This window comes from Letharia lupina (genome assembly GCF_014066315.1).
Source record: "Letharia lupina isolate WasteWater1 chromosome Unknown contig_5, whole genome shotgun sequence".
Classification (NCBI taxonomy): domain Eukaryota; kingdom Fungi; phylum Ascomycota; class Lecanoromycetes; order Lecanorales; family Parmeliaceae; genus Letharia; species Letharia lupina.
The window spans coordinates 1,349,376-1,373,819 of NW_023502974.1; the positions used below are offsets into that span (position 1 = coordinate 1,349,376).

Here is a 24,444-nt window from a genome sequence, read left to right on the forward strand (position 1 = left end):
TGCCGCCAAAGATAAAATTGTTTGTTACAGTGAATGCGCTATCCCCGCGTTTTATCTCCGTCGCTCCCAATTCGGACGGTAACGATTATTCTTCACAAGGCATATGAAACTCTTAAACAAGTATGCAAAAACATTACTGACACGACCTGGTATCTAGATGCAACGCTATGCTTCGCTATGCAGCAAAAAGAACCCAAAATCCTGTAAAACAGGAGAGAATTACCCAAGCCAGCGCGGCTTTCCCAAATTTCACTCGTCACAGTAGCCCGGAGGTTTGCTACTCGATCCGTTGGCCCAACTCTTGACCGTTAGTGTGGTAGTGTATACCATTACCGCGCACCCAAAAACGCACAAAGTGACATCAGCAATCCGCTGCTTTTTCGAATTTGCGACAGCTTTGAAATGAAGCATAGCCTGAGGTGACGTTAGCCTTTATGAGACCGAAGCAGAGGATAGTACGCACTGGATACACGTAGACCAGGGGTACACAGGCGAAGCTGCCAACAAGAGCAACAAATTTGTCCAGATCGCCTGCTCCACCCCAGGCAATGAGCGCACACATCACAACAAGAAAGAACCGAAAGACGTTCTTCTTCCACTTAATGTAGAGATTGTTTTTCCCACTGCGCGAGAAAATCTCATTCTCCATGATCCGGATCGCTGGAAATAGCTGAAGCGGCGTGGACAGAAGGATAGCCAATGAGTAGAGGAGTTGTATTGCATTGACGAATTTGCTGTCCTGAGGCAGGTTCAAAAGTACAACGGTTTTTGTGGCCGATCCAAATGCTGCATAAGACAAGGCGCCCATGAGGATGAAGAGAATTGTAATGAAAATCATCACACCTGCGAGGACCGGGGGAAATTTGGAAGGATTCTTCATCGACTCTTGTATTGGTATGATCAGACCGACTCCCTCGAAGGTAAAGATCGCTGTGCCGATGAACAAAGTCCAATCTCGAGGATTGAAGTTGGTGATATCGGCTACGCCGTACTTCGCCATTGTGTGAATATCGAAGTATCCGAGGTACAAAAGGCCAAGGGCGATGAAGACATCGGCAATGATGGCAGTCAAGCTCAGCTTGCTGATATCTCTGATTAGAGACAGCGGAAGGAAGATAACGAGCTGCATGAGAACCATGAACTTGATGTCGATCCATGTCCGACACTTCGACACCGCCAGAACGAATGCTTGCAGGCTCTCGGCAGTGAAGACGATATAGGCGGACACAAAACCAATCTGGCTGAGTGCAACAGAGGTTAAGATCAGGGCACGCATCCACTTCCCATAGAGTATTCCACCCATGTCACCAAAAGAGCCCTCAATCTTAAGCCTAGTGTTGACAAGGAGGATGAAGCAGTAGTAGCTTAACGATGCAACCCCCAAAAGGACGACGTTACAAAACATCATTCCTCCATTAAGATAGGCCTTGGGAAGGAAGAGGACGCCGGTTCCAATGAAAGACTTGAGTAGTAGAAGCGCTGCACCGGTGGGAGTGTTCTCACTCTTTACACCTCGGTCCTTAACCTTGCGTTTCCGCATCCCAGGAGTACCAGGCGTCAAAAGTGCACTTCCTTCCCCGGGCTCACCCTCCCTTTCTTCGCCTTCCATTTCATCGACGTATGGCTCATAGTTGAAGTACTCTTCCTCATCGTCTTCTTTGAGCTCCTCTCCTGCAAAGTGACCATAGATGGTAAGGAACTCGTAGAAGCTGTTGGTTATGATCTTCATAGGTCGCCCAGTCTGTGGAGAGTCCTCTTGCGATTCCAGGCCATTTGGCCCTCTGCTCCTTCCCGAAATTTGGTCGGGGGCTTGTCGTCTCAAGTAGTTCCTCCGAAAGCCACCAGGCTGCTTTATGGCACTCGCTTTGAGTTCCTCGTCTTCGGGCTCAAGACGAGAAATATGCCAGCTCTTGCTACGTTTTGCCCGGCCAGGTGCCTCGGCGTTTTCAGCCCATCGATAAATTGTGCGAGTCATGTCTCCTCCCTGAAGACGCAGGCTGGAGAACTCGTCATCACCTATACCCGTTGCAGCGTTGCCGCCATTGCCATTACCAACGTTCACCGATGATGCTCTATCGCTGAGGGTAGAACTACCCTCGCCATTGTCGTTAACACCGTCCAGATTCGGCGGCTGCACAAGATGTCGCTTCACCACTTTCGGATCTTCATTAGGAGCGCCTGATATACGCCTTTGACCACCCTGCCCGGACCGGCTATCGAAAGAGCCATATGTTGTCTGAGGCCCGCTCCCTTGCAGTGCAGCACCCGCAGTACTAGGGGATACGGGTCGTAACGGCGGCGTTCCAAACCTCGGTGGACTTCTCCCAAACGAGCCCTGCAATGCGGCAGCAAGGGCAGAATGACCTGACCCTGGTATCGACTCAGATGTTCCGGTCCCGGCGAGAGGTGTATGGCTTTCGCTGTTGAGTTGGCTCGGAGCAGGAATTTGACGGATGGATGGAGAGCCTTGAGCGCCGAAGGAGGCAATTGGAGACCCAAGTCTGGCGGTTGAGGTTGCTCGAGGAGTAGACTCCGCTGCGGGCGACCGGCCTCGTGAGGTGCCAGGAGAGGTTGAGCTTGGTACAGGCCTGGGCCTTGAAGGAGACGATGTGTTCCTTTGGCTGGACATCGAGCCAGACACAGGGCGTTACCGGGGCATATCTTGTTCAATTTTGGCAAAGGTCGGATGGGGCTTTCATCAAATTGTGTATGGGGAGCCCGAGTGATAGGTGTCGATATTTGTTGGTACTGAAGGGATTTAGGTTGCCTTGGAGTACTGGATCACGCGGGCACTGTATAATAAATGTGCGTGACACGGTCCGGCGATGAGACTGTGCGGAAAAACGGGTATGCTTAGATTCGTCACCAAAGGCGATAAATCGTTACAATCATAAAGTCAATGCTGTTGTATCAGATAAGTGTGACGCAGTAAAAAAGCAATGGTTAGAAGAACACTGGTCAACAGAAAACGGCTCTGACGTGGGATGGCAGGGCTGAGGTAACCATGAACCGTGGGGGCTTCATTCCCCTTCCTTCCTTCAGCACATGCCAGAAAAATCTGGCCTGTTGGCTGGACGTATAATACTCTTGAATGACCTCGCCAGTTCCCCAATGCTATGCATTTGAGCGTCGTCAAGTCCCATTTTCAAGATTACTCTACTTGACACGGCCGTAGGAAAGCCCCGAAAGAAAATGACGCTTTTTGCGGAGATTTACCCCGAAGCCAGTCCTCATACCATGGCATCTCCCCAGGATTATTTGTGCTCTTTCCGACACGAAGGTGTCGTTCAGACAGCTTAAGCCAATATCTTGACGGTCAGTGCGAGGTTTGACAGCAGAAAAGTATAAAAATGCTAGTCATGGATCACTGTTCTTTCGAGCAATGCCCCTTCGCACAAGATTATGTGTCTGGACAGAGACCGCTGCGGACGAAGCTACGTGGCTTGATTGATGATACTTTGCTGTGCCAATGACTGCTCAAGTGCGATAGGCTTGATCAATGACCAGGCCAGTACGTCTATATCACGACGAAAAAGGTGGTGGCCTTGGCCTCTCGATAACGGTTTCCAACATCCCAGTCGCGCCGCCCAAAGACTCTCCATCTATTCATACTCATACGTGCCCGGCTACAGCTTCTTCCCCCAAAAGCACACCACTCAGCTTCCATTGTTTCCTCTGCCGCGCGCTGTATATCATACCAGATGAGCTGACGCAACAGCATAGTAAAGACCAGCCTTGTTAATTACGACTCTTCCGAGCCCCAAAGAGGGCACGTGCGAGAATGAAAAGAAGTGTGTGGGCTATCTCAGCGATTTGAAGGTGCTGACTGAAGTTATCGCTAGTGCTAGTAGTAGATGGTCATATTCGTTGATGGCGACAATGAATCTGTGAACCATGGTGCCTCGATATTGGGACGTGGTTCAAGCTGAAACTTGAAGAAGCAACCGCACTATTAGGCCGGATCTACCGTGTTCATGGAAATCTTTGGCGGTCATGATAGGCAAGCAACTTCGAATGCATGCAGGATGCTGTCGGTATCCCAAAGGGGAATCATCCTAATCCAATGATTCAACCGCAGAATACACCCTTAACTTCAGGGCATGCATGGCAGCCGCAAAATTCGAGTGTTCCTCGACTTCTTGGCGTGCGAGCTGAGGTCTTATCCCAGGTCGACAGACTCCCAGCCTAATTTTTTATGCCATTGCAAGACCTAGGCGAGTATATGCTCATTCACTTCGCTGTACTCTTTCTTCGAAATCAGAGAAGTTCCGTCGGACTAGCACAGATAAGCGAAATTTCTCCTCCAGTCTTTCGATGCCCGGGTACATATCGAAACAATTGCACCGTCTTGAAGCCACAGGACTGTGGCCATTCCAGCTCCCAAAGCGGAAACAACCTTCTTCAAGTCAAGAGTCTGTTGCTTCGGGTTCTTCTATCCATTCCAGTCGCTTACCTTTCCCCCATGCAACCAGGCGTTCATGGCTGCATACATGGCCACTGAGAGCACATGCCAATCAATTATATCGCTCATGGAGTCGGCAAAGACGGCTCATTACAAGGCTGAGAATTCCTGTCAACCAACAGTAAAGAATATGCCTTCATCTCAATGCCCTTGGTTTCTACTGCTAGCTTTGTAACCGCTGGAGTTCGCCACGGCCTTCGGTCGCCCAGTATGTTGCTCGTTGTTGTACTTTTGTTTGGAGTGAGCCTGGCTCAGCGCCCGAGCAATGCTTCAACATGTGACTACTATGCTCAGAACCTTTACGGTGCGAACAACAGCCAAACCCAAAACCAGCTCGTGCAACACATCGTTGCGCTCGCTTTTGGTGGAGCGCCGTTGAGTAACACCAATATCTCATCCGATATAACAGGGATCCTCAATCCTGGCACCTTCCAAGATCTAAGCGTAGATCTTGCTCCTTGGTTCAATGGTGTAATTGACTCTACCAATCTCAACGATCAGGCAGTGGGCATCAATTGGCTAGATGACGGGGGACTTGACCCATTACATAGCTACCTCAACGGCTCAACATCCAATGTCATGTTGACAAATACGACCAATCAGTAGTATGCTGTGTCTTCCGCCCACACCTATCTATGCTAACAACGGTCCACGCAGTCGCCTTTTTGCACATTTCTTCCAGGCCTTCAGTCACATTTTCGGCTGCTCAGATCCGCCAGCCCCACCTCCCTCCAGCAGTGGCAGCAGTGGTCCCCTCAGTCTTGCGTACGTCCATAAATACATGAACCTCAATTACACCGACCTCGGCCACTTCATCAATCAGCTTAGCATGGCTACTACAAACTACGGCTTCTCAGACCAAGACAGCCAGACTTTAAATACAGACCTGAACGGCATGTACAATGTCCGCTGTGCACCGCCAGTCACAGAGAATCCAGCTCAAGGACCTCAATTACTCTCATTGTGTCAAGCTGATACCTGCCCATTAGCTGTACCTAATGCGGATTGTGCTGCTTATGTCAACCTTACAGCCAACGGCATTGCAGCCGGTGTCTCATCTTCGCAGGATTCTTCTGCGGCCACACCCACGCCCTTTATCCCTACCACAATATCATCCACATCCTCTCCAACATCCTCAGCGAGCAAAGAGCCAACATTAACGGCTAGCAATCCATCCACGACCGCATCTAAGGCGACACTAAGTCCAGGCGCCATTGCGGGTATCGCTATTGGCGGAGCTGCGGTGCTTCTCGCTGCAGTCGTAGCAGTTGTCCTCTTGCTCAGAAGGCGCAGACCGGTGCAACAGACGCCGTATCCTACCACGCCCATGTCCCTTGCGTCTCCGCCCGGCGAGCAGAAGTTTCCTTCATTCACGTCTCAGATGCACAGTCCGCCGCTGGACCAACGTTTTGCTTCGTTCACTTCACCAACGCTGAGTCCGACTATAGCTGAGATGGATAGCACACACGGGGGACTTGGCGAAGGCTGGCATTGAATGAGTGCGGCTTAACAGACGGTGTTCTTTTGTCAGGATAGTTCGACGGGGTCATGAACATGGGCTCATTTTCCATATTGCCCAAATCTGCTTGAGACTACCACCGTTGGAGGTTTCGATCCTTCGGTCTTTGCTAGGTTCGGAGTATGCAATGTCTGTATATGTATTGGCATTACTGATCATTAGAGAGTAACATTCCAATAAGGCAACCGCTACTCACGCAAGTTGTGACCTTTTGACGCTCCAACGGTTTTGCAGGACTGATGTTTGAGCTCGTCAAGGCTGAGCCAGTCGAGCCTGGTCTTCTGGTTCCATCTGGTCAGAAAGTGATGTCGCAGCAGTTGATGCAGCATCGCTTGGCCATTTTACAGTAGACCTTTAATGCGGGCTCACGAGCCCTCAGCCACTTGGCAGAGAGAGTCAAACGGCGAAGTATAGCAGGCTCTCTACAACAATCTCATCTGCGCTGGGGATCATTCATCAATGCGTCAAAGAATACGACAGCATCTATACAATAACAACATCGCTGCAATAGGCGGTCTAGGGTCCATCGTGTTCCAGGTTCCTGAGGAAAGCAGACTTGCGCTTGCAGGCCTTTTTGACAGTTTCCGGTAGGTTCGCAGCATCCGCGCTCTGCTTCTTCCGAGTCCACGCTTGCACGGCTCGATTGACACCGTCCGCATCCCGCGGCATTTCACCGTTCGAGTACCGCAATCCCCTTCGCCATCGTCTCTCACCGTCATGGAACCAAGCACTCGAGGCGTCAATGACTGGTTTCCAGATAGCCGGTATGGACTTTCTGTCTGAAGAGTCTACTTTTGGGTTCTCCGAGACGGATTCGCCCTCACTACCGACGTCTGCCGTTGATGGCACGGTAGGCTTCGCAATGTGCAATTGACGGATGTTTGGGTTGTGCGGTCGCGGATGTTGCGTGCCCGTGATTGTTTGTCTGAGAATGGGAGTGATGTTGGGCCTGAGGCGGTGCGAGGGAGGTTGGGCAATCTGAGTTTCCAATCCGTCTTCAGGAGGCTGAGAAGCGCTATGCGGCAGAGGTCGAAAAGCCACGGCTGCCAATGAAAGTATTGGAGGAATCCGGATCTTTTCCCTTCGGTTCAGACACGACCTTAGGGGGTCTCGAAACCGCGAAAGTCTGGTAAATCCTGCACGTTTTCGTACTCGCATGTTTCAACCGATTCAATCTCTTCCCCAGCCCTGTGCCATCTCGCCAGCCTTTTCCCCTCAACTCGAGCTCAGCCATCACATGAAACCCTAGAATCAAAAGGAGGATAATTGACAAGCGCTTGCTTTTGGCCCCATGGACTCAGACAAGACGTTCAGGCGCCAAACCTACAAAATTGTGGCCGTACGCCGCAGCATTGTTTCGTTTCATTTTAAACACTTCAGTCTCTTCTTACCCGGCTGTGCTGTCTCGGATTTCCTGGCGGTTAGACTTATGAGTATAAGAGAGGAGGGATGTCCCTCCTCTTTGGTGTTTTCTTTCATATCCTTCAGCAAGCACAGACAGACAGCATAAGACTCTTCGCATACCTGCACACACACCAGCATCCACACACCGCACGAATATCTGCGCAAGCAGATCATCCATCACCCGCAATACCAGCCACCGAAAACCAAGCACGATGAGCTCTGCTAAACCTCGCGCTGGTGGTGCTCAACCGGTTGCACATGATTGCGACGAAGATCGTAAATATCCCCACGGCGGCTACATTGTTGGTACCGATTGTGAGAACATTAAGCGGGAGGCCACAGTGACAAACCGAGATCCAATTGGAAGTCCTTACCTTTGGTCCTTCCTGGTTACAGCATCCGATGGCCTCCCTTTTCCTCTCGAGCATGTGGGAAATACAATGTTCATAAAGTTCGCACCACCAAATCCCCGCCCTCCGCTAGGTAAAATTTATACGGTGATCTTCACACGTCGTCTCAATGCGCCAGACCATGAACCCTATACGTTTGTGGCGGCGATAGAGGGGCAACATGCCTAAGAATAGAGGGGTTTTGGAGGCGTCGGCGGTGAGGGTGGACTGCGGAAAGGAGTTCGCAGGGCCGTTTTCCCCGGCAGCGCCGAGGATCAGGGTCATCAGGTCTCATTCAGACGCAGGCGGCATGACCTATCGGACAACGGTGGACTGTTCCGGTGCTCTGCTTTGGTTGACGTGATTTGGTTTGGCTTTTGGAAATTCATGTGTTGCTATTCTTGCGGTTTTTGTTTGACCCCCATGTTCCTAGCACGGTAGCACCCTTGTTTTGTTAACCACTTTAGAGCACAAGACACAGCACCTAATTCCAAATGAAAATACTCGTAACCTAATCCGAGACTCTCCGTCTTTGATCGGAAGAGATGCAAGGGTCTGTGCATGGTTTTTCTTTGGTCTGAGATCAAATGAATGATGCGTAGGTAACCCTATTTTGCCATGCCTCACGCTCACAACACTGCAGCCCAGCGATGTATGAAGCAATAGAGACTAATTTGCAATGCCAAGGCACAAGCTTTATTCCTTGGCTAACATGGGTGAACAACAGAAGTCTAAAACATATGAGAAAGACATCTTCGAAAGCTCATAGGGCTCGACCCCTCAGATCGTCGAGCTACCCATAAACACTCTTGAGCAGAACAACCGGGAAAGGTTTTGGACACGGAGCCATCGCCATACGTCGTGGAAGACAATCACATATGGATGCCACTTCTCCCTGATGCCTCGATCGTAAGCCAGACCTGATCACTCGAGACGTTGATCGACTCCGCCCCACTCATGAATCAAGTAAGTACTTTATGATTTAATTCTTGCCTCGTCCGGCGACCTCCCCGTGAAGCGCGGCTAATGTAGCCGGCGGAAGCTAACAGGCGCTATACAGGGGTACCCTAAGGCAAGGGTTCTTGTCACTGACGTAGTAGAAGAATGTTCGTTGAACCAAAATAATTTTATCCCTCAACAAGACTCCATCAAATCGTAGGGAAAGAGGCCGAAAAGCTTGTGGAAACTGAAGCACATTCACGATCTCAACTTCCTATCCGCATCGTCCCGAACACACGCAATGGCCACAATCATCCGCCGGCACCCTCGAAAGCTCGTCGCCGGTATTGTTCTTGTCGGTATGCTCAAAATTCTCCGTCGTTTGAGAAGTTAGTTTCTCACACATCATGGCTACAGGTGTCGGATACGGCGTCGCTGAGGGTATACTCCCAAACCCACTTCAGACTTCCGGTGTACAGAATATCGAGCAGCGCTATTCGTCCGGCGGCGGCTCTAAGAATCATTTGCCAGGCGCTGCTACAAAGAGAGGGCATCCTGATTCGGTAGAGGGGAATACGGAGACGGCGAAGGGGATTGGAAGCCCACATCACGAGGCAAACTATCAGGAGCAGAAACCAGATGTGAGTACACACCGTAGTTTTTGGAGCGTTGGGAAATTCATGGGCAGAGAATTGTTTGAGGATCACTTTTGACCTTGAGCGGTGCGCAAGATTTGTCTACATATGCTGATTATTTGTTGGGACTACCAGCCGAGTGGATTCGACAAGACATGGAACAGAGCCCATTACAATTCTGAAAAGGGAAAGTAGGGTATCATCCGCTCACTGGCGGACTCACGTTGCATTGCTAAGGCGAATCCGGTGTGAAATGGCTTTCTCATTTTCTAAAATACGGGCACAAGGCATAAACATTCAGCTCTGGGCGTAGGAGCTTCAGACAGGATCAGAAGTGGCATGGGTTACGCTTCAGCATGTCAGTTGGATCCGGAAATTTCGCGTGATGCATCCATATTCGTGGTGTAGAGCGGGCCATGGCTTTTATTCCAATACACGCTTCATAGACCTACCGTCTAATGATGCAGGCCGCTTTCGACGAAAAGAATATTTCACAAACGCAGCAAGGAGAAGGAGAGGCCAAAGGTGTCACGCAGCAAATCATCAATAATGGTTAAGCGGCAGTTCACCCAAGTGAAGCCTCCATTGTGAAATTGAATGATTTGCATTGTAGCTTTTTGAACAGTTGTACTGGGATACTAGCTCAGGCGACCCTCAAGCTTTACTCCACTACGTAAGCACCTGGTATCGTTGCATGCCAATCACCTAGGTACTGCGATCTCCTCTCACGATACCCTCGAATCGATTCTTGAACCACTTGACTGTCTCTTGCTGGTTGATGCGGTGGCTAGCACCAACTTTGCTTTGCGCACGCCTTCGCTTGGCTACTCGCTCGCCAGGTCGTGTCCTGTAAAATAACCAATCAGCATCTCATCCGAACTCTGCAAGGGTCCCAACACATCTTCCCAACGGAGAAGACTCACATGCAGCAGTAAAAGTCCATGCCATAGATACCAATTGCCGGATCATACTTGATGCCCAAATCGATATGCTCGCTAATACCGAATCCGAAGTTGCCCGTCTGGGAAAAGTTCTTCTTTCGCAATTCGTATTCCTTCACCTTAAGCCCGCGCTCAAGGATTTCTTCGGCCTTGGGACCGCGGACAGTGACATGGACAGCGATCTTTTCGTTACGTCGGATACCGAACGTTCGGACTGTGTACCGGGCTTTGCCTGAAAGAGGGCAGATAATGTTAGACAACGCTGCGGGAGAGTGACGACCACTCCAGAAACGAGTACGGAAAACGAATGCGTACTGTAGACAGGCGTTTGACCAGATAACTGTTCGAGCACTTTGGCAGCGCGGGTAAGTCTATCACCGGATTCGCCGACAGAGATGTTGAGGACCAGTTTCTCGATGCGTAGTTCGCGCATGGGGTTTGCGCTCTTGTCTTTTTGGGATTCCGCCTGGTGACCGCAAATTAGCATTGTGGTGAGCAGTAAAGCCCATGCACCTGCAGTCACTTGCCATGATCGAGAATGCGTTGGAAAAAGATGTTGCGAAGATGCTAATGCTGTCGCTGCCGTTGATAGTTGAGGCCCTGTGTGGGCGATTAGCGAAAGTATAGCGCGCTTGGCGTGTAATTTATAACTAGCGCAAGTCAAGTCGTTTTGAGAACCTCCAACCGCAAGAATCTAAAGCTTCATACACCATACTGCGCGCTTGACATTCGAAAGAGTGGAGAGCCCAAGAAAGCTTGGAGCTTCCTTACAATCTTTGGACAAGACAAGTCGCGTGAGCGACCACAGTCAATCATTATGGCGAACAAACAGGGGAAGATGGTAAGTCTCGGTCTCGAAAATCGGCCTTTTATTTCATGTCAGGCTTTGTCAATACTCTTGCTGATCGATTCACGTGGTAGCAAAACCTCGTAAGCTCCCGAGCTCCCTCCCGACCAGCTCTCAAATCCCTTCCGAGACGCCAGAATTGCATACAGAAGTACTAATACTGGTCCAGATCAATTACCGAATGAGAATTACACTGAATGATGGGCGACAAATGACTGGGCAAATGCTAGCATTCGATAAGGTTAGTCCATATCAAGATGAGAGTCTGCTTCTGCTAACTTTGACGCAGCACATGAACCTCGTCCTTGCAGACACAGAAGAATTCCGCCGAGTAAAGCGCAAGCCCACCAAAGGCGCACAATCTGCTCCTGGCAGCTCTACACCCGCACTCGTCGAATCGGAAGAAAAGCGCACTCTCGGTCTTACCATTGTTCGCGGCACTCATATCGTCTCCTGCTCAGTCGACGGCCCTCCTCCCGCAGACCCATCGGCAAGGTTAGGAGCAAGCGCACCAGGAGGTGCTGGAGGTGCACCACCTACGTTAGCTGCTGGACCGGGCATAAGTAGACCAGCTGGAAGAGGATTGCCTGTTGGACTAGGTGGACCGGCTGCGGGAGTAGGAGGACCAGCGCCGCCAGGAGGGTTTCCTGGATTTCCACCTGGTGGATTCCCTGGTGGTGCACCACCAGGGTTTGCGGGTCGTGGAGGACCCCCAGGAGGAGGACCGCGTAAGCTCATTCAAGAACAACGAGCCAAAGCACAACGCTAATTATTGGTTTCTAGCTGGATTCGCACCACCGCCTGGATTTCCCGGAGGACCACGTAGGCTCTACCCCATGTCCCGACTCCTGATGTGATGGTGGCTGACGAAATTTCTAGCGCAAGGGTTTCAGCCGCCGCCAGGGTTCCAGCCTCCCCCAGGGGGCCGCGGTTTCCCACCGCCAGGATTCCAAGGGCGGTGATTTACGTGACAGTTGGCTGATTGGATCGATGTCAAAATACATGGAGACATTGAGCCCCCTGATTCGAGCATGAGAGCTCCATCTCGACCAAAGTGAAAGCAGGGACATGAGGAAAGTCCCAGCAGTGGTTCTGCAAATGACTAGTGCCAGCACTGGCGTTTGGGAGGATGGACTGCTAATATACCACAAAAGCGTCAGAATAGTCAGGACAAATCAAAAACTTCAGAAGTCACCACTTGCCGGACCTCAAGCTTCTCCCTTCTTTGTAGATGCAGACCAAATAGTAAATCAAAAGGCACGTGACAACCTTTCCGCCAACATCGTCAGCCCTATCGGCAATAACCCAAAACTCCTCAAATCCAAGACCTGCTCCTGCGCTGTAACTGAACGCATCTTCCTCCCCATTACCACTCGCACAATGGCAGCCGCAATATCAGCGCTCAATGCCAAGATCCGGTCCCAGCCGGTCTTGAACTATGTCTGCTCAACCCGTACGTCGGCCTGCGCCATCACGCCTCTACAGCTCCGAAACAAGACCGGATCACCGACTGACCTACTTCACTCTCTGCAGATTTCTGGGGCCCGGTCTCCAATTTCGGCATCCCCATCGCAGCCGTAATGGACACGCAGAAAGATCCCGACATGTACGCTCCCTCCCACTCTTCCCCCCCCCCTAGCTGCCATCTCCGGAGCGCACTTTTCCCAAATCACCGCGACTCGTCTGACGTGATTGGTAACATAGCATATCCGGCCGCATGACGGGCGCCCTGGTCCTTTACTCCGGCACCTTCATGCGCTACGCCTTGGCTGTTCAGCCGAAGAATTATCTGCTGTTCGGCTGCCACTTTGTCAATTTCGGAGCGCAGTTGACGCAGGGATATCGGTATCTAGAGTACTGGAAGTGAGTGGCATATTCTTCTCTTCTAAGAAAGGTTGGGGACTGGATGGTACCTTGGACGGAGAGTGTGGGTGTTGGAGGGTAAATGGGATATGAGATTGTGATATGGGAAATTGAGGGGACGTAGACCTGGGAACAGCTTCTTAGGCAGGAACGGAATGGCATTTTCGGAACGGATTGCTATGTTTTTGTGGGTAGTGGATACCTACTAACGTGTCGTTAGCTACGGCGGACGAGAAGCGTCACTAGAGGCGAAAGCGAAGACAGAGGCGAATCAGATTGCTCAAGATGGCAAATCAATAGCTGGGGACGCCAAGGCTGGTGCGGAGGGCATTGTCGGCGACGTGAAACTGAAGGCAGGAGAGCTGAAGCAGAAGGTGGTGAAATAGTATGGTGGAGGATGACGATCGGTCAAGAGACTTGGCGGGTATCTGTCTGTAAATACGTTTTCAACACCGCCTGTCTCTGGTCTATTTTCAAGGTACGTTTCTGAAATGAACATTGCTTTCGCAGGAATTGGGTGGGAGTCTTTACGCTGTATGAGTAAGCTGTGGCACTAGTAAGTTATGGAAGGCATGCCTTTGAACTGAATTGTTGTGATTGGACCTGTCACTCGAAACAATTAATCTATATGTTCAGGCTTTTGTTTCCCTCGCGGACCTTCTGAAAGGGGTTGATGACTGCGTAACGTGCTCGCAGGAAGGAATTTTTACCGTCTCTGCTGGAGGTCGACCTTGCCGCCTTTTTCGATGACTGTCATAAAACGGCGGCAATGTCGTGATCAGCATTCTGGAAAATTGTCGTCTTCCCCGTCTTCTTCCTCGTCCTCGTCCTCATCTTCGCCGTCTTGATCGTTCTCATCCTCATCTTTCCCCCCTCCTTCTAAACCATAGTCATCCTGGAAAAAATCCAGTGGCTTGACCTCAGCCTCAAATCCAATCCCTCTAAAACCCTGGACGATTTCCTTTTCCATGATCGGGGCGCAAGTGACGACTAAATTAGAGGTTCTGCCTTCAAAGATGGGGAGTAGAACATTCCTCATCAAGTCTCTGAAGTCCTCACTAGTTACGTTCCTGACACGTTCTAGTATGATGGTCGGCCAGTCCTTAGGCAATCCTCTCATGACTTGCCGTACAAAGCTAATCTCAGCTGCACTTGCCATGGTTGCTTCTGCATTAGCGAAGCCCAGCACAACTGAGCTGACGGCGCTTTCCAGATCGAGAGGATCGATTACTCTCTCGCCAAGGGCGAACGATCGCATGACCTCCTTGATGGCAACGAACGCTACAAAGGCGTTGGGAGAACGGGAGATGTCTAACGATACTTGGCCAGAGCCAACGTGGTGGCGGAAGCTGACGGTGTATGCAAGACCCCTACCACGAGCGGCTGCTGACACTGGTCCTTCGATGTTGTTGAGATAGGCAGTCGCAACCATGAGTGCTGGCACGAGATGGTCGTCGTAAGAGGACGGGCCTTTGCCAACCGCGATCGCAAATGACGAATCAAGCGATGGCATTGGGATGACATAGGCCGAATTACCTGGGCTTTTGCCCTGTTCACTGAGTCTTGAGAGGCGAGTGTCTAGGGGTTTGAGAGATTTGCCGTTGTCAAGTTTTGTGGTAAGAGTATTCCACGAGGCGACCGGGTGAGGGAGCTTCTCTACGTTGCCAACGACAAGAATACGCCAATTGTCTGGCTGGCAGAGTGCAGAGTTGATGTCTTTGAGTTGGTTGATGATGGCCTCGGGGTCCTTTTTGAGGAGATTTTTGACGCGTTTGAGGTAAACAGCACCCACAAGTGTATTACACGCCCTGGTGATAGACGAAGGTGCGGTGCCAACCATTAATTCAGCAGCTAATCTCATGTCATCCCCATCTCGCTTCTCATCCGGTATGTCTGCCAGGAGCCTTGATGTTATGGATTTGACTCTGTCGAGATCAAAAATAGAGGAATACATCAACTCTCTCAGCCAATGAATTGCCGTTTGATATTTTTCGACCTCGACCTGCATTCTGATTGTGACGACTTCAGGATTGCCAATAGGCTGACCTGAATCGACAGCATAGCCTACAGTGTCCCTTTCCAGCTCCATGATGACTTGTTCAAAGCCGATTGTCTTCCCGTCGCGCAGCATCGGTGTGCTAAAAAATCCCTCCATGTAGATGGTCAGTAGCGGTCTGAGGGAGACCGGAATCGCTTCAGTACCCAGCACAAGCGTCAAGTAAACAAAATTTGACTGCACATGTTCGAAATGTAAGAAAACGGGCAGATCGCTGTCCTTGTCAATAACTTGCTGTGCTGGATTTTGGAGGGAGCCCATATTTCGGGCCGCACCAGCTCGTGCAGTTGTCGTATTGATAAAGTGGATTGATGATGTATTTGGAACCTCAAATTGCTCGAGAACTTCTTTGGGGACCTCCTTATCATTCTCCGCCTTTGCGGCTGCAAGCCTTGCAGACAAGTCCTCAAGTCCTTCGACTCCCAGTCGCTCCTTTCGTGCCGCAATGCGAGCCTTTTCTCTGGACTCGATCTTATCAGGCAGAGCAGCCGAGGGTTTACCAATTACACTGATATGATGGGCTTCTGACATCCAGACCCTCAGCCAGTGTCTCCATTGGGAGTCTTCCCAAGTCTCCAAAGTATCGTACTCTCCCAAATTTTCGAGATCAGCCTTTAATGTTGATCCGTCACGTTTGCCGAACAGAAAGTCCTTGACAATTGGTTCAGTGAAGAATCCTCCTGAGCTCTCGGCGTAGAATTTCACTTGACGCTTTTCGCGCCGAGTGCAGTCTTTCATGTACTCGAGATCAATTGGCTTCGCAGCGGTCTCCCTAAGAAGCTCATGAAACCTAGCTTCGACTTGCTCCAATTCTTCTGTAGCAACGCCAGTCAAGGTAAATTGAATGACTGTCTTGGGTCGATATTCACATTCGTAGAACACCCCACTAGCAATTTGCTCCTTCTCTACAAGCGTGTTGTCCAAGACTGAGGCAGATGAGCCGGCAAGATACCTAAGGAGAACATTCATGGCACCACCTACAGAGCCATTATCAGCTACATTGACACGCGTATTGAACGAAGGCCGAACACTAACAAAGAAGGTTATCCGCCAAGTCAGGTCCGAAAAAGTTCATGAGTATTTCGCCTGAAGACTCGTCTGCTTCGGGGAATTCAACGTATTCGACGGTTGATTTTTCCAGCGGCAGCGTCTGCTTGGATTCTAACCAAGGCCGGCTAAAAGGTGCGCCAGGTTTGGGTATATCTTCCAATATGGTACCCTCAAAATGTTCCAGAACATCCAACAGGTTCACATGATCGACGGCGCCCACAATGACCAAACACAAGTTCTTCGGCTGGTACATATCATGTTGAAACTCGCGGATCCGGTGTGCACTTAATGCCCGCAGAGATTCCATCATTCCAAAAGTTTCATACCTGAAGCCTACCCCCTCAGGATACAATAGTCGTTTGGACTTTCTCCACATGAGCCCGCCTTTCTGATTTTCTTCCGCCTGCATCTCGGAGTACACTACACCAGCGTCATTTCCAGAGCCATCCACATGATGTATCTCTGTATAACAGCTGGCATCTGTTAATGTGGGCGCAACGATATGTTCCAAATAAACTGGAAGTATCTGCGCAAATCCTTCCCAGCCAGCAGTGCTTAGTTCGTAGGCAGTGTGATCGGTCGCTGTGTATGCATTGGTATAGGAATACGCTCTTGTGGCAAGCTTGTCCAGCATTCCTTTGTACTGATAGCTCTTAGACCCCATGAAACATAGATGCTCGAGAGTATGAGGTGCCCCTGAATCGTCATGAATCTCTGTTGCAAGAGTGAAAAGACCGTCAACTTTGGGACCCTCTTTATCAACTATCACAATCCTCATTCCCGTTCTTGTAGACTCATACTGCGTTATAGTAGTAGGCGAATACTCCGTGCTGAATTTCTGAATCTCTTTGAAGTGCGTTGCGTTTGCTTTGTGAGGCGTAGACGTTGGTGACATGATGATTTGCAGTGTTTTGGCTGTCTCTGAGGAGATGCTTGTATGGCTCAGAGAATATCGACCATGTATCAAAGCATACCAGACTGCTAGAAGACCAAGCAAAATTGATAGGACTGTTGAGCAATATGTTACGCTTACAAGAACTGTACGCATAACATGATGCTCCAGAAAATGTTCTCAAGGGATTTGACCGAGGTGAAAAGGATAGTTTACTTCGTAAAGCTTTCAAGGTGCTAGACCAAATGAAAATACAACGAAGCTGCTGCCAACAGGGGTAGCTACAAACAAATAGGTAAGCGATTCCTTTTGCTCAGAACCGTAAAAATATTGCTAGATTCAAGCAGGTCAGCTCTCCTATCTACATATTGAAACAGGGTTATGAACCTTTATGAATTGAGAAAAAGACACTGGATATAAGGATGACAGAATTGTATCATGGAATGAACGCTTTGTGAAGAGAAGTACGGCCGGGAGGATTCAGCAAAAATATGGTCGTTGCAGGCTGATCCAAACTATCTGTGCTTTCTATGGAAAAGTTGCCAAAGGAATGGTATGGAGGGTGCACCAGGAGGGAAGAAATGTCAAGATCAAACTTAACACACAGGATCTCAGCCCTACCACCGAGGCGTAACTTCGGCTTTACGACTTCCATGCGCCGTGATCACTGCTTCGACCATCTCCATGCCGTCGCGTATCACGCCTCAGCAGTATGGCCTGGCCGTGCTTGAACATGTGCAGACCGGCGCGTATCCCGAGTCTGAGGAGGTCGTCTCAGCGGATTTCCCTCCATCAGCGTTACCCGAAGTTTCGAAGCTCATAGAGCAAGCACGAGAAGATGTCAAGGTTTGGATTCACGGCTCGTTTACTAGCATTTGAGGATGATTGATAACCCTGGTCACAGGTCAGTATCAGGAAAGCCAGCCGGGACAGCGCCCCGGATATCGAAGGCTGGATTTCCCAAGCAAAGCAGCTACGTGTCGACATAGAGAAATCCCAGGAGATAGCCCGAGAGATTGTGGAACAAGCCCGGCAGGCTGAACTCTTGGAGGAGCAGGTCAACGATGCTACCAGCAAGGTAGGATTATTGAATGGCGAGGTGGCCTTCAACAAGAGCTTGGCGGCGACATTGGAGGCTCTACAGGCAACAAAAAGGACTTTGGATCTTGTCCAAAGAGCTATACTGGCTGGCCAACTACTGGAAGCTGTGGACCTTTCGAGACAGGTGGAAGGGGAACTCGACTCAATCCCTGTGCCTCAAAGCGCCAGAGTAGCTGGCGTCGTTGGTGCCAAGGCTGCCGATCTACGAAATGATGTGGTTGAGAGGTTGATAGAGTCTTGGAAGGCATACATTTGCGTTGATTCGGTTAGATCTTCAATCAAGATCTCACGTAGCCTTAATGGTAGGTCTCCTGCGTTTTCTTCTTCTGACCCTGGGCTCATTAACTTCCAGACTCTTCTACAGTGGATATTCAAACGTTGGTAGCCGCAATGACCAAGCTACAAGTATTCGACAACGTACTACTTCCGTTTTGCAGAGACTTCGAAATGCTTGTAGTAGCACCTCGTCTGCAGGTGGGAGCCGACGGTGAAGTCGGCTTCTTGGAGATTGACGGTGACGAGGTTAGCGTGTCTGGGCAATCGTCAGACTTGAGCGCTGAAGCTCTATTCTCGGACCTCGATTCAATTATTGCTTTCTTGCGCACAAGACTACCGTCGTCCGTGGTTGAACCCCTGGCTCAACATTTGATGCCACGTCTGATCTCAAGGTTGATCTCAACGTGGCTCGCCTCAGCGGTACCGGAAGACCTGGACGGAATGGATGATTTTCAAGAGACAATGTCCTTGGTCCAGAATTTCGGCAACTCTTTGGACTCATACAAATGGCCGGGCAAACGTGACTTGGGTGACTGGACTAGGAGCATACCCAATGTGTGGCTTCGAAAGCGTCAAGAGACTTCACTCAAGAAGATCCGAAATTTGCTTTCCCATGGGATTAGAACAATCGAGACGGTCGAGCGTGTGGAGACGCAAGTGCTCTCACGGCACGACCAAGTTTTCGCAAGCAACAGTGGTGGCGATGATTGGAATGCTGGATGGTCTGATGACGAGTCTGGGTCACCCACCAAAATGCACGCACCCAGTGCTAGCAACGCAGCACAAGGTGAGGATGAAGAGGATGTCAGCGCTTGGGGGCTTGATGACGAGAAAGAGAATGGGACCGATCAAGGCGACCAAGAAAATTCTGCTGCTGCTGCTGCTGATGTTGATGTTGATGTTGATGATGAAGATGCATGGGGATGGGGGGATGAGAACGAGGGTGAAGGAAGCAAGAAGGCACCCCAACCCTCGCAACCCAATATCAAAACGACCCAAAGAAACGGACTAGCCAGGGCACCCGAACAGGCTGCACGCGAAGTAACCCTGAAAGAGAGGTACAATATTACGTCTCTACCTAAGGAGATACTAGAAATGATTACCCAGATTGTCTCAGATGCTGAGAAACTTGAAACGTCCGATCTCGCCAACTCGCCCATCGCCTCTGCCGCTCCAGATCTGCTCTCTCTACCAGGTCTGTTGTTAGCCATGTATCGCGCCAGCGCCTCAGCCAGCTATGCCGCTCACTCGAGCGGCAGCATGTTCCTCTATAACGACAGTCTTTGGCTTGCGGAACGCCTTCAGCAGCTCGCTTCTCACCACATAACCCGGTCAGGAAAGCATATCCAAAGTCGAACGGCGCACAACCTCAACCTTGAAGCTCATGTTCTCGCCCTTGAAAGCTACGGTAAACGTGCGTACGCCAAAGAGATGGAATCTCAGCGCACCATCATCACCGACCTGCTCGACGGCGCCCAAGGCTTCGTCCACTGCACCGAACATCCCTTCAATCAGGAGTGCGACATTGCCATAGCTTCCACTGTCGACCGTCTCCGCGGCTTGCACAAGCAATGGAAAGACGTGCTTTCACACTCGGCTTTACTGCAGAGTCTGGGCTCACTGCTATCAACCGTCACGAACAAGATGGTAGTCGACATCGAAGACATGTCTGACATATCGGAGCCTGAATCTCAGCAACTGGCTGGCTACTGCAATCGAATAGCCGCTCTCGAAGCACTCTTCCTACCGATCCCCCCGCCACTCACAGATGCAACAGCTGCGGCTCAACCTCACAGCAACGAGCAAGATCCTGTTCCGCTGACGGCGCTTTACGCGCCTCACTGGCTCAAGTTCCAGTATCTGGCTAACATCTTGGAGAGCCCCCTGGTGGACATCAAGTATTTATGGACGGAGGGGGAACTCGGACTCGAATTTGATACCGAAGAATTGGTCGATCTTGTTGTGGCTTTGTTTGCGGACACCCCGCATCGGAGGGGCGCAGTGGCTGAGATCAGAGGTCGAAGGGGAGTGAGGTAGAGAACGATCGAAGGGACGAGAGCTTTTTGGGATAGTACCGAGGGACAAAATTAATATGACATGAAGGGCGGCCGGCTAAGCTTCCGATCCTAACACAAACGCAATCCTTTCGAAGTCTCCAAGTCCCAGTCCCTCAATGCCATACATTGCCTTCCCCTTCCCCTCCGCTCCCTCCAACCACCAAAACCCACACATCTTTCACAGCATATCCGCACCCCATGCTCCAGCTCCCCGAACAACCCCCCCCCCAGCTCCCTCTAACCCCCGACGAGCCGCCCCGCCCCGCCATCCTCTCATCCACCACTACATCCCACCACGCACGCACTCCAAACCCCGTGCCCGTCTCCCCCCCGCCCGTCTCCCCCCCCCGCCCATCGCCGCAGTCGGTGTTTCAGAGCCGGCGCCCGGATCGTACCGGCGTCGACGGCGCTCCGACTCCGGCCCTGCTACCGCCGGGTATCCCATCTACCGAGCAGCTCCCGTCCGAGTCTTTCCGAAGTGGGTGTCGAAGTCGGCGCGCGAGGCGGCTATTTCTACCAACGCCGGGGGGGGGTGTCGTTCGCGTTTGGTGCAGGGTCGACGTTACGTTGTGGCCGTGGTGTCGGAGAGGTTCGCGCGGTCGGTACCACTCACGGTGCGTTCCGTCGTGGACTTTGCTCGGGCGGCTTGGGCCTCGGGGTCGATTCGGCGTTGGCTTGGCTGTCCCGTTTGGGCGATGGCGCTTGGGCAGCATCTGAGATGGCGGGGTTGAGCTTTTTTTTTGGTAGGGGCTGGTCGGAAGTTACGATGGAGTAGCGTGCATCAGTGGTACAGGGCCTGTCGGTGGACGAGGGAGACCTTGGTGGTAGCCTGAGACAGATTCTTGATCCGTGGCAGGATGAGGAAGACTGTAGTTCTGGAGAAGTAGACAGGGTCTAAGATATTCAAGTAGGAAGAAAGCAGTGCTACAACCCTGACAAAGAAGGGTTTTACGCAGACAAGGGCGATCTGAGCGTTGGCTGGACTCGCGTAACCGGACACCTGTTACAAAGGGCAGTCTGGGATGATCACTTTGGATGACTTGATTGGTTGAGAGTCAAGTCGGCGGCATGTGGGGAAGACGGCCTCGACGCAGTGAGTGCAGGCACCGCATTAGCCACGGCAGAGACGTATCGCACCCACATACCTCCGCTTCCCCTGCACCAACCGCTCACAAGCCCAACTCCACGGCTCCTCTCAACTCCACCCCAACCGCGAACAACACCCTCACCCCGGCCCCCACCTGCACCACCTCGCCCGCTGGAAAAAACGCCGTCAATCCTTCCGTCGCCATCCGTCCTAACCTCTTCACCACCGCCGTCACAATCTCCTGACTCAGCACACCGACGACAGACTGCAGGTTCAGCGTCAGCTGTCCCGCGCGCAGGAGTATGCGCCGCCGGGGTTGCAGCTCGATGCCAAGGAGAGAGGCGGCGAGGAACTCGCAGAAGAAGTTCTGCATCCAGATGTTGAGTCTGGTTTTTTGGGACGTGAGGTGGTCGGAACTGATGACGTAGGTGAATTTGTAGAAGCGGAAGACGTAGGTTGAGGAAGGCTGGGCGCTGAAAGGGATGGTTCCTGGGGGCCGGCTTGGGACGCGCCGTTTGGAGAGGGTGTGGAATGTTTGCGGTTTCTCGACTAGAGAGTTGGCGATGGTGGTGGGAAGATCGAGATGGAAGCCGGGGGTTTGAAGTAGCTGCTTGACGTTCTGATGGTCGAGGACAGAGCTCTGGGAGGAAAGTGGGTTTGCTGAGCAGGTCTGGATAGTGTATGATAAAAGTAGAAGCAGACAGACCTGTAACGGCAACAGCAAGCGTAGGGAAGAGCGCATCGTTTAACAACGTTGTTGAAGTTGAGCCAGATAGCAAAATAGAAACCTGAGGCGAGGTGAACGAGAGCAAAACTTGGTAAGAATGGATACCGACGAGAAGACGGTAACGACAAAGAAAGATAAATCACAATTGCAGCAATCAATCGATGCATTGACGCGCATGCTAGGCGTGGTTTTGCAGCATCTCACAATAATTTCGCGCAAATCTCCATTAACACTGTGTCATGCAGTCATGGAATGTAACATCTAGTGCATTAAGAGTCCCCTTAAATGAAGAACCGCGAGTATCGGGAATATCACCATTGCCCTCCAGCGACGCCCATCCGGGGTAGGCATTTCCGATAGCCGCATCCTTGCCTACTGCACGAATGTTAAGGCCTTCTCAAAAGGGTGATCAACAAACTGTGGCAGAATGGCATCCTAGAATTAGTCGTTCCGCAATCTCCAAAACGTCGTAATACATTCATCATCCTCTCCGCGGCGCCTCTTACGGCCGCTACTCTCTTGGGAGCTTTCATCCCGTCCCCTCTTCCGACTCGGCTTCGATTCCGGAGAGCTTGGAAGTGGAGTCGGGTACGCTGTATTCTCGAGGTGTAGCTGTGGCGAGGCATCCCTCACTAAGAAAGCCTCGTCACGCAGCTGTTCGTGTGAATTCGGAATGGTGATTTGCTTTCCGAGCAGAGGCTGGGCCTCAATTTCAGACACGCTGGCGAGGAATTTTGGGGGCGAGTTGGTCGATTGGACATGTTGTAAGCTGGCTTGTATGAGCTTTCCAAGGTCCGCAGTCCCAAACTCGTCCTTCTCCTGGGTATTCGTTGATTGGTGTAGTAGATCTGTGGAAGCGCTTTGTGTTGGAGAAAGCTTGCGGCGGCATGGGGTACCGGCACAATCACAGGGGCACGACGGTCCAGGAGAAGTTGCCGTAACGCGAAAGTGTTCCGCGAGGCTTTTGGTTGGTGACCGTGGGAACTCTTCGCTGGGCCCGTGAGACATTCCAGTACGAGACGATGGTGTCAATCCTTCGAATTCATGAAGCCGACTCAAGAACCTTGGGGGTGACATGGTCTCCCTCAGCCGTTGTAGGCTTGTAGCCAAGTCAAGCAGCGTATGCTCTAGTTCAATCTTCTGCCTCTCTTCGTAACCCTGACGATCGTCCAGGAGGAAGATCCCACTTTCATTGGTGTAATAGAAAGGGGAGGCAGGAGGAGTCCAGCTTCTGCACGAATTCTTAGGACCTCCGCATAAGTCGGGGCACTCTTCGCCAGTGAAGGAGCATGGGGAATCAGAGCCATCGTCCAAGCACTCACTATCGGTGTCGGATGAGGTTGGTGAGGCGGGTCTTGGAGGTGTGATTGTGAGTGTCCGTGGTGACACACGAATGGAGCCGCGGGTTGTTGTCATTATGTCGACCCTATGGTCTCTGTTGAGCATAGCGATGTTGTCTGATTCCAGTGGAGGAGTAGACTTGACGGTATCAGGCGTCTTTCCAGGAGCTGTAAGGGCCTGAGATTGGTAAGGGTAGTTGTATAGACGGCTAGTAAATCGATTATCGTACATTTCGTGATCGGCCAGTGGCGACGGGTGCTATGGCCTATCATTCGACAAGGCTTACGTATAAGGCTGGCGTGAAGGTGACTCAAGGCTCGAGGAAGCTATGGTTCGGATAGGTGAAGGAGAAGGAGAGGAGTTGGGCAAGAAGAAGAAGAAGAAGTAGTGAATGAGAGACTGAATTGAAGGATGCATGAAGATGATGATAGAAGTACAAAAGATGGAGGAAGGCAAACAGCTGATGGTAAGCGCCAGAAAAGGAATGCAATGTAAAGGCGTGGCATGGTTTGGTTCAGTACCTTATGATTTGGTTTGATCCCCCTCGTCCGTTGAGACTACTCTACTCCTGAACGAGCTGACGAAACGGGGCTGTGTTGAGGTTGTACAATATACAAAGCACTAAGAAAGGCTAGCAAATGTTTCAAAGAGAAGGGACAAACACATTTTCTGACTCTCGCATATAACAGGTTGGGCTATGATTACTATACCGGCCAGGAGAGACTGACTTTTGAACATTTTGAAGCGACTAGTTGCGAATATGAACTTTGTGTGATGCTATAAGATTTTGAAAGAGGAAGAGGTAAATGAGGAAGAGGATGAGGATGGGGGTGTCTACGAATGGCGGTACTGTAGAGT

At 51.1% G+C, this 24,444-nt stretch overlaps 10 protein-coding genes across 10 annotated transcripts; 5 read left to right on the forward strand and 5 right to left on the reverse strand.

Moving 5' to 3' along the window:
• Positions 1 to 249: 249 nt before the first annotated feature.
• On the reverse strand, positions 250 to 2,629 carry HO133_008662 (uncharacterized protein; the record flags this gene model as incomplete). The annotated part of the gene is made up of 2 exons (XM_037299527.1): positions 250 to 414; positions 464 to 2,629. 2 exons carry the CDS (start codon positions 2,627 to 2,629, stop codon positions 250 to 252), a joined length of 2,331 nt encoding a protein of 776 aa, XP_037155528.1.
• A 2,043-nt stretch (positions 2,630 to 4,672) lies between these two features.
• On the forward strand, positions 4,673 to 5,957 carry HO133_008663 (uncharacterized protein; the record flags this gene model as incomplete). Its single annotated transcript, XM_037299528.1, has 2 exons — positions 4,673 to 5,067; positions 5,120 to 5,957. The coding sequence occupies 2 exons, from the start codon at positions 4,673 to 4,675 to the stop codon at positions 5,955 to 5,957; spliced, it is 1,233 nt and encodes a 410-aa protein (XP_037155529.1).
• A 540-nt stretch (positions 5,958 to 6,497) lies between these two features.
• On the reverse strand, positions 6,498 to 7,215 carry HO133_008664 (uncharacterized protein; the record flags this gene model as incomplete). Its single annotated transcript, XM_037299529.1, has 2 exons — positions 6,498 to 7,024; positions 7,134 to 7,215. 2 exons carry the CDS (start codon positions 7,213 to 7,215, stop codon positions 6,498 to 6,500), a joined length of 609 nt encoding a protein of 202 aa, XP_037155530.1.
• Positions 7,216 to 9,014: 1,799 nt separating this feature from the next.
• HO133_008665 (uncharacterized protein) lies at positions 9,015 to 9,905 on the forward strand (the record flags this gene model as incomplete). Its single annotated transcript, XM_037299530.1, has 3 exons — positions 9,015 to 9,072; positions 9,131 to 9,354; positions 9,795 to 9,905. The coding sequence occupies 3 exons, from the start codon at positions 9,015 to 9,017 to the stop codon at positions 9,903 to 9,905; spliced, it is 393 nt and encodes a 130-aa protein (XP_037155531.1).
• A 148-nt stretch (positions 9,906 to 10,053) lies between these two features.
• Positions 10,054 to 10,776, reverse strand: HO133_008666 (uncharacterized protein; the record flags this gene model as incomplete). Its single annotated transcript, XM_037299531.1, has 3 exons — positions 10,054 to 10,195; positions 10,272 to 10,521; positions 10,605 to 10,776. 3 exons carry the CDS (start codon positions 10,774 to 10,776, stop codon positions 10,054 to 10,056), a joined length of 564 nt encoding a protein of 187 aa, XP_037155532.1.
• A 330-nt stretch (positions 10,777 to 11,106) lies between these two features.
• On the forward strand, positions 11,107 to 12,098 carry HO133_008667 (uncharacterized protein; the record flags this gene model as incomplete). Its single annotated transcript, XM_037299532.1, has 5 exons — positions 11,107 to 11,130; positions 11,306 to 11,377; positions 11,426 to 11,864; positions 11,920 to 11,958; positions 12,016 to 12,098. The coding sequence occupies 5 exons, from the start codon at positions 11,107 to 11,109 to the stop codon at positions 12,096 to 12,098; spliced, it is 657 nt and encodes a 218-aa protein (XP_037155533.1).
• A 418-nt stretch (positions 12,099 to 12,516) lies between these two features.
• On the forward strand, positions 12,517 to 13,385 carry HO133_008668 (uncharacterized protein; the record flags this gene model as incomplete). The annotated part of the gene is made up of 4 exons (XM_037299533.1): positions 12,517 to 12,589; positions 12,670 to 12,742; positions 12,841 to 12,999; positions 13,220 to 13,385. 4 exons carry the CDS (start codon positions 12,517 to 12,519, stop codon positions 13,383 to 13,385), a joined length of 471 nt encoding a protein of 156 aa, XP_037155534.1.
• Positions 13,386 to 13,777: 392 nt separating this feature from the next.
• HO133_008669 (uncharacterized protein) lies at positions 13,778 to 17,000 on the reverse strand (the record flags this gene model as incomplete). Its single annotated transcript, XM_037299534.1, has 2 exons — positions 13,778 to 16,032; positions 16,091 to 17,000. The coding sequence occupies 2 exons, from the start codon at positions 16,998 to 17,000 to the stop codon at positions 13,778 to 13,780; spliced, it is 3,165 nt and encodes a 1,054-aa protein (XP_037155535.1).
• Positions 17,001 to 17,681: 681 nt separating this feature from the next.
• On the forward strand, positions 17,682 to 20,411 carry HO133_008670 (uncharacterized protein; the record flags this gene model as incomplete). Its single annotated transcript, XM_037299535.1, has 3 exons — positions 17,682 to 17,843; positions 17,902 to 18,400; positions 18,451 to 20,411. The coding sequence occupies 3 exons, from the start codon at positions 17,682 to 17,684 to the stop codon at positions 20,409 to 20,411; spliced, it is 2,622 nt and encodes an 873-aa protein (XP_037155536.1).
• A 1,189-nt stretch (positions 20,412 to 21,600) lies between these two features.
• HO133_008671 (uncharacterized protein) lies at positions 21,601 to 23,817 on the reverse strand (the record flags this gene model as incomplete). The annotated part of the gene is made up of 2 exons (XM_037299536.1): positions 21,601 to 22,178; positions 22,722 to 23,817. 2 exons carry the CDS (start codon positions 23,815 to 23,817, stop codon positions 21,601 to 21,603), a joined length of 1,674 nt encoding a protein of 557 aa, XP_037155537.1.
• Between the last annotated feature and the right edge of the window lie 627 nt (positions 23,818 to 24,444).